This window comes from Neopelma chrysocephalum, unplaced genomic scaffold, assembly GCF_003984885.1.
Source record: "Neopelma chrysocephalum unplaced genomic scaffold, ASM398488v2 Primary Assembly neopelma1_184, whole genome shotgun sequence".
Classification (NCBI taxonomy): Eukaryota; Metazoa; Chordata; class Aves; order Passeriformes; family Pipridae; genus Neopelma; species Neopelma chrysocephalum.
In genome coordinates, this window is record NW_020897846.1 from 97,260 (window position 1) to 109,967 (window position 12,708).

A 12,708-nucleotide genomic window follows, 5' to 3' on the forward strand; every position below is an offset into this window, starting at 1 on the left:
GGTCAGCCCCCAGTAAGGCACTGGTCAGCCCCCAGTAAGGCACTGGTTTCCGGTCTGTGGGCTGCGGTTTCTCCCATTACCAGCGGGCTCCCCAAGAGACCAAGGCCCAGCTCAGAGGAGGAGAGATGCCAGGCCAGGGCCAGCCCTGGGGTCACCGTGTCCTGCCCCAAAGGGTCCCGTGTCCCCCACCCCCGTGAGCTGTGCTCAGGGTCCCCAGTGCCGGGGTCACACAGCCCAGCTGGGAGGGTCTTGTGGGGGCCACGAGCTGGGAATCCCACATGTCACTTCCTCCTCTCAGCCTGTGTCACCCAGGGGACGCTATTTTTGTCCGAAAAAAGTTTTGCACATCTGTTCAGCAGCAGCTGGGCAGGAAAGTCACAGGGCTGGGACAGGGGACGAGACCTCATCGGACAGCCCCGGGCACGTCCCCCCCCGCCAGGAGCCCCCTCCCCGCTCCCCAGGGCCGGCTGGGCAGGGCCCCTCTCTCCCCCTCTCCGCATTCCCAGTGTTTCAGTATCGTTTCTGCTCCCAACACACACAGATGTTGAAACTCGAAAAATTTTCATGCAACCAAGGTGCCGTTTCCCGAGCGGGGCTGAGAGTTCCTCCTCGGATGGGGGAGGGCTGACATCGACTGGCTGTGTGACCCCTCCCCAGCCAAACAGGGCCAAACTGGAGGGGCAGCACTGGGGAAAGCCCAGTCAGCTCAGAGCCAGCCCAGGGAAGCACCGATCCCACTGTCCACTAATGGAGCACAGTCCAAGCCCTCAGGGAGGCGACAGCCAGTCCTCCTCCACCACTTAGAGGCCATGGAGCCCCGGGGACAGATTTCCAGGTGACAGGCACTGGGTGCTGTGCCCCAGGCAGTGTGGTGGCTGCAGGGACAGTGGGGAAAGCAGGGACAGCAGGGACAGCAGCAGGCTGGCCACTAGAGGAGGCTGGCAGGCTGCAGCAGCGAGGAGGCTGCGCTGGCGAGAGCCTCAGAGGATCCAGCCCCACCCGGCCCCATCCATCCCCTCGGAGGATCCAGCCCCATCCATCCCCTTGCAGGATCCTGCTCCTCAGAGGATCCTTACCTCTGAGCCGTAGGTCTGGGCCACATGGCACAGCATGAGGAAGGAGATGTCGAAGAGCAGGGCTCGCACTGAGCCGCTCTTGGCTGAGGGAGGAGAAACAAAGGCCTTGGGGGTCTCCAGCCTCAGCACAAGGATGAAGGCAGGACCCCGCGAGTGCAGGGGTCGGGACCTGCTCCCCCCAGGCAGCTTTTGTAACCCCCCCCAGTGCTTGTGTGTGAATTAGGGGATGTGCCAAGTGCCTCCCCCCACCCTGTCTGCCTCTGCTCGAGACCCCAAAGCAGCTCTGGCCTCCTCTGGGCCACCCCCTCGCCATGGAAGGTCAGAGCACTCCACAAGTTTCATCACACACACATGGAGTCAGAGTCCTTATCTGGGCTGTGCTGACACATCACCCCTTCCAGGGAGGGAGCCAAGGGGCCCCCAGGCTCGGCTGGGGAGAGGGAGCCCTTCCCCTGCAAGCAGGGAACACCCACATTCGGGATGGACACACACGTGAGAGCAGTGGGTCCCCAGGAGCTCAGAGCCCCTCTGGCACACGGCCACGTGCCCCTGTGCCCCCTCCCCACGGCACCCCCAGCCAGGCCTGGCACAGCTCAGTTCGCTCTGGCCCCACAGCCAGTCCCAGTTTAATCCAGCCAGGCCCCAGAGCATCCCAGCACGTGGCAGTGTGTGGGGGGGCCCAGCTCAGATCCCCCCATGCACGGGCACACACGCACTTACAGATTTCTCCGGTGATTTGCTTGGTGAATTCGTTCAGCCTGCAGGGGCAGAGAGTGGCAGCGAAGCGTTATCACTCCAACAGGCCAATTCCTACCCCTGAGACAAGCAGGGGCTGCCCGGCCTGCAGACCCCTCCCTGCACCCCATCCCAGCACAGAGGGGCAGGAGAAGCCGGGCCCAGCTCCACAGACACCCTCCAGCACCACAGGGACAAACCACCTCCTCCCTGTCTCCACTCCCTGCAGCCAAACAGGTCCGGCCACGCTGCTCGTCCCCACACCCACGGGCCCTCCCCAGAGCCAGCCCTGCTGGCTGTGTGGGGGTTTCAGAGCACGGACCCCCAAACTGCTCCCCTGTGCACCCACGGGGGCTGGTGTGGGCTGAGCCCTCAGGGGAGCCCATCACACAGCCCCACGTGTGCTGTAACCAGGACACGGGTGTCTGGGGACAGAAGGGACACACAGCCCTGGATCCAGGGCTCTGCCAGGGCCTTCAGTTCTCTGAACACCCCCAAAACAACCTGGCTCTGATCCTCTGCCCTGTTCACGCAGAGGCAAAATGGGGTGCTGTGGGATGCAGCCTCCCTACGATCCCAGCCCTCCCAGTGCTCCACTGGGCCAGAGGCACATCCAGCCCTGTGTGGGGGGCAGCTTGGGGGGCTCCCCATTCCCCCATGGGCACCAGGGATGGTGCCATCCAGGTGGACACTCACTTGACGAACTTCCGAGCAAAGGATTTCAGCTTGCCCGTGGCTGCTGCTGCTGCCAGCAGCAAGTCCAGGCTCTTCCCAGACAGCATGTGACCCAGGACCCCCAGCAAGCCCTCGGGGGACTTGGAGTGATCTGCATCCATGGTCTACAACCAAAAAAGTAAAAGGAAAGAGAAGTCACGGGGAACATGTGCTACAGAGCAGCAGTAAAACTCCAGCTTGGGGAGCAGGGACTCACAGGGTTTGGGAGAGGTGGGATGGAGCCCTCCCTGCCCCTGGCACTGGCAGAAAAACATCCCCTGTCATTGAGCAGCAGCAAAACAACCAGAGTGACACAGGGACATGGGGAGTCCCCGGGGACTGGGGGAGATGCACGTGGGGAGCGGCTGAGCGGGATGGGCAGAGCTGGCTGGGCTCAGGCTGCTGGCACTGATGACATGGCACCTGACAGCTCCTCCAGCCTCCCAGGAGGGAGGAGGGGAGCTCCTGGGATCCACGGCAGAGCAGCAAAGCTGGGAGTGATTCCTCTGCTCCACCACCACAGCACAGGGGGAGATCAGACACCTCCCAGCCACCCCAGCTGCCTGGTGAAACTAGTGCTGCTGGGAAGGGGCTCTGGGGCCAAGCTCAGCCTGCCCAGCACGGCTGCAGGACAGGACTCACCTTCAGGATGTTGGTGACAGTGGGCTCAGCCCTCAGGATGAGCCCTGGGTTTGGCTGGATGTTGGCATTCTCGGCAGATTTCAAGCACGGAGAGTTTTCCTTGTCCGCTGTCCTGGGGGACCCCAAAGAAGGGCCAGTGAGCAGGAATCCATCACCCTGCCTTCCTCCTACCACCCACTGGCACCCTCAAGGGAAAGCCACCGCCTCAGGCCACCACCAGCTGCCACTCTGAGGGGACAGACTCTACCTGTACCCAACCTGTCACCCAAAGCAATGCCCCATCCCCCCAGGCCGCCGTGCCCCAGCCACAGACACAGCAGCTGCTCCCTCATGCCTCCCCAAAACAAGGTGCTCCAGCCCCACTTTTGGGGGTTACCCAGACTTTGGAAGGGCTGTACCGTTTGTCGATCAGGTTGGTCTTGTTGGCCTCGGAGAGCAGCCCCTGCTTGCTGCACTCCTGCAGGAGCAGGCTTATGCAGTTGCAGCTGGAAGAGAGAGCAGAGCCCTAGCCTGAGGGACAGCATTCCTGTCACCCCAGGCAGTGCCACAGGGCAGGGGGACTCCCCAGCTGCCCTCCTGGGCCAGCTCCCACCCTTCTGAGGATGCTGCAGGGCCCAGAGCAGCTCCGGGTGTCACACAGCATCACCCACCCTCAGCTGTCACACACTCGCTGCCTTGCTCATGTGGCAGCGTCAGGTCTTCAGGAAGGAGGAACTGGATCAGAAACTAAACCAGCCTTGCCAGGACCCTGCACCGAGGACAGGGTGGCTGTGGAACATGGCCATGTGTGAGTCCTGGCCATGGTGAGCACTCACTTGCAGCGCTGGTCGGCTTTGTCGAGCAGAGGGGTCAGCTTGAGCAGGAACTCGAAGGCACAGTTCACATCCTCGGTGAAATCCTGCCGAGCACAAAGCCCAGCACTCAGCCTGGTGTGCTCCTAACACACCCCCACCTCCCCCTCCCACTGCCTGCTCCGTTAGGGAAGGTTCTTGGGACAGGGACCATTTCCCCACAGAGCTCTGGCCAGGCACCGGCCCCACCGTGACACAGCTCACACATGGTCCTCCAGACTCACCTTGTCCCCTTGGGGATACTTCTTGAGTTTAACCAGGACTTGGGGCATCTGAAAGACACAGGGCATGGTGTGACACTGGGGCAGACCCAACTTCACAGCCGGGACCCCCCAGCAGCACCAGCCCAGACCAACACAGCTGCACACAGCTGCTCTCCCAGCCCGGGGACAGGAGCATTTCTGGAGCAGTCTGTGCACCCAGGGGACCCTGGTCCCCCTGTTCCCCTCCAGAGTCTTCCACCACCACCCAGAGGCACATTTATCATAGAATCATGGAATGGTTTAGGTTGGAAGGGACCTTAAATTATATCCCCTGCCACAGGCATGGACACCTTCCACTAGCCCAGGTTGCTCCAAGCCCCATCCAACCTGGCCTTGGACACTTCCAGGGATGGGGCAGCCACAGCTTCTCTGGGCAACCTGTGCCAGGGCCTCACCCCAGTAATGGGGAAGAACTTCTTCCCAAAATCTAATCTAAACCTATTCACTTTCATTTCTCCTACAACATCCCAGGAAAACCCATTCTGCCAAACAAAGTGGGGCTGGGCTGAAAGGAGGCCCCTGGACAGCAAAGCCAATGTTCAGAAGGTAGCAGGAGGGCAGGGGTGGGCTCAGGTGGGGTGGGTTGGACTCTGAGGGGCACACTGCGGGGTGGGGGGCACCCCAAGGGGCACTCTGCAGCGGGGGAGGACTAATTGCTCTGGCAGAGCTCAGGGCTCAGCAGGAGCCAGGCGTGCAGGGAAAGGGCAGCAGCAGGCACAGGGCTCAGAGCAGGGCTGGGATGGGCCCTACCTTCAGGAAGGTGAAGGCTGTCCACTTGAGCTCCTCCGTGCCCTCGGGGCACTCAATGAGGCCCACAAAACAGGCCTTCCAGATCTCCAGCACAAAGAGCGGGGAGGGGATGCGCTGCAGGGCACACACACAGACCCCTCAGTGCTGGGTTGGCAGCAAAGCACATCCCCCACCCCCCTCAGCCAAACCCTGAACCCCTGTGATGGTGTTGATGCGCTCCCGCTGCTCCCCTGGAGCAGGATCAGCACAGGCAGGCACAGCACGGAGCCCTGGCCGTGGCCCCAGGCCACCTGAGCAGGAGAACACGCTGTCACTTCTGTACCTGCATCCTCTTCACCATCATGAGCTGCTCCACCAGCGGCTGAGTCTCCCCTGTGAGGTTCATGGTCCCCTCCAGCAGCACCACGGCGTGCACGGTGGGGAACCCGGTCTTGTTCAGCTGCTCCGAGTGGACCGAGAGCATGGTGGGGATGCTGGGTGGGAGGGGACAGCTCAGGGTCACTGGGGCCCTGCAGGGACAGATTCCTGCTCCTCCTGTCCCACTCTCATTCCCTGGCCAAGCCCCTGACCTTTGCTGCCCTGTGTCTCCCTGGGGCAGGACAGCCTGGAGCACCTGTGCCTGGGATCTCCAAGGCACAGCCAAGACCCTGGGACCTGGGAGCAGTTCCAGGGTGACAGGGAGCAGGAATGGCAGCTCTGGTGTGACCAGAGCAGCTGAGGAATGGTGAAGAGCCCCAGGTCACCAAAGGAGCAACCCCTGGGTCACCACTTGCCCTGTCCCCTCTCCTCTGGTCAGCCCCAGCCCGCTGCCAGAGCAGGGATCCAAGCTGGAAAGGGACAGGGAAGCAGGGAGCCAGCATGGAGAGAGTCAGGAGGCTCTCAGCCCTCAGAGCAAGGAGTTTGGGGGAGCCAGAGTGGGGCTCAGACCCATTTTGCCCCCCAAGCCCACGAAGCAGCAGCACACAGCCACCTCTTGATGAGGGACACGCAGTCGTCAGCCTGGCTCCGCAGCGGGGACGTGCCGAGGTTGTTCAGGTTCTCCCCCAGCTTGACGAGGGACTGCTCCACAGTGCTCCAGGAGGCTGGGGAGGGAGGACAGGGATTCAGCAGAGGGACAGGGACACATGGAAAAGCTGGGCAGGCTGGCTCCAAGGCCCACGGCAGCACAGAGGGGCTGAAGAGGCTGGGGGTCCCTGCTGATGCTGCCAGCCCAAACCGACGGTCTGTGTGCCCAAATCGAGGGTCTGCGAGCCCAAACCAAGGGTCTGTGTGCCCCCAGCAGCTCCTGCCTCAGGAGCAGCCTGGCACAGCCTCCTGGCAAGACATGGGCACAGCCGAAGGCGCGGGGCTGTGCCAGGCTGGCAGAGCACAGGGCTCGCCACGCGCCCAGGAACAGCTCACGCAGCCTCCACATTAATTCTGCTCCTCTTCCAAGGGCAGCACGGAGGGGAGGGGGCAGAGGGTGGCACGGAGCCAGGGAGGAGAGACGGTTACAGCAACAGGGCTGGAAGATGGATAGGCTTGGAGCCGCAGGGACAATGCGGCAGGAGCCGGGCAGGGGGAAGGGAGAGGTGGCAGTGCCACCTCCGCAGGGGTAGGGACGTACACGTCTCCTCCAGCTTGGCGATGTGGATCAGGGCGCGGTTCTTGGTGCTGCTGAGCACCTTCTCCAGCCGCTCCAGGCACATCTTCAGCTGGTTCTCGGCCGCCGCCTGCTCCAGGGGCTCCTTCACCTTGTCGGCGTAGAAGGCGGCGCAGCGCAGGAGCCAGGTGAGGGCACTCAGCAGCGCCCGGCACAGGCTGATGCACTCCTCAGCCTTCCCGTGGCAGCTGGAAGGGGAGGAAAACGGGAATGTGCTCACTGTGTGCTGGGAAACTGAGGCACAGGCATGGGGCAGGTTGGGGAACCCAAACCCAGGTCCCACACTCCCACTCAGCTCCTTTGCTGTAGATCCCAACCTGCTCATCCCACCAGCATTCCTGCCGTGCTGGGGGGAAGAACACCCCCCCACACCCACCCAGTGCAGCCTCCTCGCTGGCCAACTCCACTACAGGGAAACTTTCCAAGCTTCTAATCAAATTATCTTGCTAAGAGAGGCTCAGCATCGATCAGTGCTCTGCGAGAGGTGAACGCTTTCCCCTCCTGATGCACAAATCATCGGGGCCAGAAGTTTTGATCAAATTAAGCAGAGGATCAGAGCAGGCAGGAGCGGATTAAGGGCCGGCTCTGCAGTTGGCCAGCGACAGCTCCTTGTCAACATCTGTCACTGATGCATATTCATTGCTGCTGCTTCGTTTCATTTCATTGAAGGGCTGCTACCTCCAGCCTTCCTCCTCCCTCTGTCCCTCTGGCCTCCCAGAAGAGGCTGTCAGGGGTTAACAGGAAGATTTCTGAGCTTTCTAAAAAAGTTTTTTGTGGCCTGAATTGTCTGGACTCCCCTGGGTCCTGCAACACCAGCGGAAGAGCATAAAGCAAAACAAGGCAGTGCCTGGGGCAGCGCAGGCAGGACCAGACAGGGACATGCAGACAGGGCCTGGGAAGCTGCAGAGGGAAAGGAAACACTCCAAGGGGACAGAGACCCTCGGGCCACAGGGCTTACACCCACCCCACCTACCTGAGCAGGGCAGGAATACCACAGCAAGGTTTATCCCTGAGTAGGGGCGGGGGCTTCCTGCAGCTTCCCATGAAGCTGGTGGGGTTTGGATTCCCTCTGCTCTCCCCATGTTGGCAGCAATTTGGGAATGGGAGTTGGAGGGGGAATTTGCCCTTAACTGCCAGGGTGAGTATCCCGGGATCGGCCAGGCCCCACCAGCTCCCAGTGCTGCCTGTGGCACAGCCAGGATCGAGGTGGCAGCACTGGAACAGTCACGTCATACCTGAGGCGGTCACAGAACATGTCCATGATCTCCAGCAGCGACTGGACACACAGATCTCGGGAGAAGTCATCGAACTAGAGCAGGGGAACACAAAGGGATTTCAGATGGGGGCTGCCCAGCTCTGGCAGCTCCTCCTCAAGCCCTCCCTCCAGGGCCGGGCCGGGCGCTGCGGCCGCAGGACACTCGCCCTGGCAGCCACCCAGAAGCCACTTGAATGAGAAGTAGGTCAGGGTTGTCTGTCGGCCAGGTCATGCCCTCCCAGGGTGGCAGGGCCGGGGGCGGGCTTTCTCCGCAGCCTCGGGCCGGGGCTGTGCTGCCCTGACGCCGCGGTGGTGGCCGGGAGCCAGCCCCCTGCCCACCCCAGGCCCTGGCAGCGCCAACAGCCCGGCTGGCCGCGGGGCCGGGGGGCGGGGGGCGGCAGAAGCGCGGTCCCCCCCCTCCTCCCGGAGCAGATGGGGAGCCCCGCCGGGCCGGAGCTTGCCCGCAGCTCTGCGCTGGGCCCACGCTGAGCTGAAGGAGGAAGGCTCGGCTCTCAAGGTCAGCGCTGTGCCCGCCCCTCCAAACGGGCAGCGATGCGGGACCGGGGGAACGGCGATGAGCCCGCAGCCTTCGGAGCAGAGCTGTGGGTGGGCTCGGCTCTACCCCACCCCGGGAGCGCACCCATCCCACCGGATCGGTGCTGAGCCTGCTGGAGGGGTCCCCACCTCACCAGGCCTTCATGGTACAGCTCCGAGCTCAGCCTGAGGCCCCCCAAAACAACCCTGGCTGCCAGCGCTGCTCTCCTCTCATCCCCATAACAACAAGAAAGTGGGGGGAGAGAAATTATTCTCCCTCAGATTGTTTTTCCTTCAGATCAGAAGTGACCCTGACAAGGTAGAGGGTGGGGGGCCTGAGGTGACCCTGGCAAGGCAGGGAGTGGGGAGGCTGACAAAACCTGCGAGGGGCTTCCCAACACCAAGCAGAGGCAGCCATGGTTTATCCCCATGGAAGCAGCATGGGGACACTGAACACCCATGGGAAGCCACAGCCGAGCGTGGCCTGTGGCCGCAGCCGCGTGGCCCCGGCGCTGGCAGCTCCTCCACGGCCGGCTCCGCTCCCCACGGCGCTGCCAGAGCCGCCGGCTGCGGCGGGATGTGGTTTCCGGTGGCCAGGCTGGGGTTACACACAGAGCAGGAGCCTGCCAGGTCCCCCAGGGCAGAGGGACGAGGCGTTCACACCCCCAAAACCCCGCAGGACCCGTAGCAGCCCATCCCCAGCAGGGACAGGAAGGGCTCGGGTGCTAATCCGTGCCGGCTGCCCACTGCTGACTCAGCCCAGGACGTCGCCTCCCACTTGACCTATATTTGGTGGGAGTTGTGGGGAGGGAAAGGGATTCGTGGGTTGTGGGTAGAGAGCACCTGCCCCAGCCGTACCTTGCTGATGGCCGTCAGCACCGTGGAATAGGACACCATCTACAACACACAAAGCCAAAACAAGCGCGGTGTCACACGGGGGCCGTGCCAGCGCCGCGCTCGTTGCCGAGGAACGGCAAGGTCAGGGCACGGCCCCGCTGCCTGTCACCGCAGACGGGGCCGGGGCCGGGGCGCTGACCCGGCACAAATCCAAACAGACATTTTTAGGTGATCGCTGATGTGTTTCACACAAACTTTAGGCGATATTAAACGCCGGGATGTGGAAGCGCGGAGCTCACGGCGAGCGCGGAGGCTCTCGGGGGGCAGAATTCCCACCCCGGGCGGTGGTAGAGGCTATTTATGGAAACATCCCTGCCTGGGGCACGCTCTGAGCCCTCCACCACCCGCCCCAGCTCTGGAAAGGCTCAGGTGGGGGACTTGGGGTGTCTGCCCAGCCCAGGACAGGCTCAGATGGGGAATTTGGGGTGTCTGCCCACCACCAGCACCCCAGTTTCTTTGTTAACCTCGCTGGGGCTGGGAGGTCTCCCGCAGTAGTGCCAGCAGGTCCTTACCTGGGAGCTGATGGCATATTTCAGGTAGGACAAGATGAGTGGGTTTGGGGATGGCCCAATCATGGCCTGTTCCAGGAGAGCCTCTGCAAGGAAAGAGAGGGGCCGGGGGGTCCCAAGTCAGCACGTGGGGACACGGGTACACACAGACACACTGCTCTGCCCTCACCCCAGAGTGAAGCTGGCAAGGCCCAACTGTGCCAACCACAGCGACTCCGCACCGCTTTTCCCCAAAATTCACTGAATCCCACAACTTTCTAATCCCCGATGGCACAAGCCAGTGAATAATTCAGGCTTAGCCTCCTGCTAACTCAGCTCTCCCGGGCACTCCGGCCCCAAAACTGCGCCTGCTGCTCTCCAAACACATTCCCCTCCCTCCCGCCTCCTGCCCCGCAGCCTCCACCGAGTGGCTTTTGCGCGGGCACCCGGGGCTGAGCTCGGGGCTGCCAGTCCCCTGCGCTGGGCCCGGCCCTGCCCGTCTGGCCCTCGGTGGCCCGAGGGGCTCTGCCCGTCCCATCTGCTCAGCCAAGCCTTTAATTGCCCATTTGAGCCATGGCAGAGCGCAGGAAGCACCTCCCCGAGCAGGCCCCGGGCTGTGGCTCGGGCTGCAAGTAGGTCAGAGCACCCAGATGTAAAAAGGGGGAGCAGCAGCCGGGTGGGAAGTTGTCGCCCCAAAGCTGAGGAGGAGCCGCCGGTGGATCCCGAGCGCGGGAGTGGGAGACTCCCTGGGTCTCGTTCCAAGGCTCAGACCTGGGCCAAGAGCGTCTGGGATGAGGACAGAAGGTGGTGGCAGCCGTCCCCTCCCCAGCCCAGCCCAGAGTGCCACCATGAGCCAGCCACATGCTGCTCCCCGCTGCAGACGTGTCGGCAGCGATCTGCCGGCCCCGCCGTGAGCCCGGCAGCCCGTGCCAGCTTTCCCTCCTTTGTACTTCCAAAGCTGAAAGGCACGAGCTCAGGGAAGGACAGCTCCAGGGGCTGTGGTGAGGAAGGGAGCTGCTGTTCCAGCCATGGGGGCCTCGGGAATGGGCTCTCCCTGTGTGCTCGGAGTCAGGGTTGGCATCCTGCCTTTGGGGCTCCCAAAAGGAAAAGGGGACATGGCTCCTTCCCCCTCCTGGCCTATGGGCTGCCCCCAACAAAGCCCAGGCTGCTGAGCCTTCCCCTGGCTGAGTGTGGGTCAGGAGAAACCTGTTCCTACAGAAATGACAGGGAATTACCATCTCTGGCCCTGTTTTTGGGGATACACAGATGAGCCCACGCCAAGCACCCCACAGGCCTCGCTGCCAGCGGAGCAGGAGCCGGTGCCACCAGGGTGGGAACAGGCACCAGGGAGCTCCAGGGACCAGCTGGGCAGCAGCAGGAATGGCCCTCCAGCCAACCACCCCCACACCCAGCAAATCCATCCAAAGCAAATCCATCTCCCCACAGCCACAGCTCCTGCTCGGCCCCTCCAGCCCCACATCAGAGGGGACAAACCCAGCCAGAGCAGCTCAGGGTGTGACAAAACCCAGACACTGACGGAAAATCCACTGGGAAGGTGGAGAGAGGGGAAAAATATCCACTGGGGAAAGATTCCCCCCTTGGAAGCATGAGATCTGCTGCCTTTGCGGGGCTGGTTCACTTTAAACCCCCCAGAGCAGCGATCCCTGGCTCTGTTTATTTATCCAGGGACGTGCTGCACAGGGAAAATCCCAGCACCAAATTTCTATAATTAGCAGGAGAGCCTGGCAAATCTTTAAACCAAAGGTCCCAGCCTTTGGCAGGATTTGCGTGAAATGCCCTTGAACTGGACTGGGAAAAGGAACCCCCCCCTAGCCAGGGTGGGAAGCGGCCTCGGGAGCAGCACCTGGCTCCTGTGCAGGGAAAGAACCAGGGAATCAGGGAATCGTTAAGGCTGGAAAGACCTCCAGCATCACCGAGTCCAACCTTTAACCCAGCACTGTCATGTCACCACTAGTCCGTGCCCCCAAGTGCCACATCCACACGTTTTTGAACCCTTCCAGGGATGGTGACTCCACCACAGCCTGTTCCAATGCCTGACCACCTTTTACATGAAGAAATCTCCCCTAATATCCAATCTAATCCCCTCCTGGCACAACTCAGTCTCAAAAGCCAAGCTGTGTGGACTCCTGAACCCTCACAGGGGGAAAAAGCGGGGAATGGCCCCAAAATGGATCCAAAGGGTTGGGGGAACACTCAGGAATGGGTTAAAGGGGTTGGGAAAGGGCATTTTGGTGTGAAAAGTAGTGTGGGAAGGGGGTGGAGGGACCCAAAATGCAACAGGGACCTCCAAAATACCCTTGTCTGCAGCCCAGAGGGTTGACACCCCAAAACCCACCCCCAGAACACCCCTGTGTGGCCAGCGAGGAGGGGAAAGCCCCCCCAGCCCCCCCCGGACCTGCCAGGTTGAGGATGTCCCAGGTGGCTCCGCGGGGGAAGAACCGCTTCATGTTTATGGCCCATTGGTAGTCGCTCCATCGCTCCTTCCAGGCCTGAAGGATGGCCTGCTTCAGGTTCACCACCTTCATGGTCACCCTGCGGACGGAGAGCTCAGGGGGGACGGAGCCTTGAATCCCCCCCCGGGAAGGGCAGAGCGGGCCCGGGGGGCAGCGGGGCCCGGCGGGGAGCGCGGCCCAGCGGCTCCGGGGGGGGACACGGTCGAGGAGCCCGCTCTCTCCCCAGGGCCGGGGGGTGCTCGGGGGCGCTCGGAGCCGCCCCGGTTCCCACGGGTCCCGCCGCTCCCCTCCCGGCCCTCACCGTGTCCCGGCGCCGCCGAGCGCCTCCCTTAGCGCCTGGGCACCGCCATGGCGGCACCTGCCAACAAGCCGCGCGCTGATTGGGCG

At 62.6% G+C, this 12,708-nt stretch overlaps 1 protein-coding gene across 1 annotated transcript in view; it reads right to left on the reverse strand.

Annotated features, from left to right (window-relative positions):
- The window catches only part of MED24 (mediator complex subunit 24), a 17,477-nt gene extending 4,799 nt beyond the window's left edge, over positions 1-12,678 (reverse strand). The window contains exons 1-16 of the mRNA XM_027702413.1: positions 12,623-12,678; positions 12,264-12,400; positions 9,872-9,954; positions 9,321-9,359; positions 7,909-7,982; positions 6,638-6,861; positions 6,002-6,113; positions 5,354-5,504; positions 5,032-5,145; positions 4,243-4,290; positions 3,983-4,065; positions 3,566-3,652; positions 3,168-3,279; positions 2,508-2,650; positions 1,797-1,834; positions 1,077-1,159 (exon numbers count right to left, since the gene is read on the reverse strand). Of these exons, the coding sequence (XP_027558214.1) occupies positions 1,077-1,159; positions 1,797-1,834; positions 2,508-2,650; positions 3,168-3,279; positions 3,566-3,652; positions 3,983-4,065; positions 4,243-4,290; positions 5,032-5,145; positions 5,354-5,504; positions 6,002-6,113; positions 6,638-6,861; positions 7,909-7,982; positions 9,321-9,359; positions 9,872-9,954; positions 12,264-12,393 (1,521 nt within the window). The 5' untranslated portion in view covers positions 12,394-12,400; positions 12,623-12,678. The remainder of the gene's footprint in view (positions 1-1,076; positions 1,160-1,796; positions 1,835-2,507; positions 2,651-3,167; positions 3,280-3,565; positions 3,653-3,982; positions 4,066-4,242; positions 4,291-5,031; positions 5,146-5,353; positions 5,505-6,001; positions 6,114-6,637; positions 6,862-7,908; positions 7,983-9,320; positions 9,360-9,871; positions 9,955-12,263; positions 12,401-12,622) is intronic.
- Between the last annotated feature and the right edge of the window lie 30 nt (positions 12,679-12,708).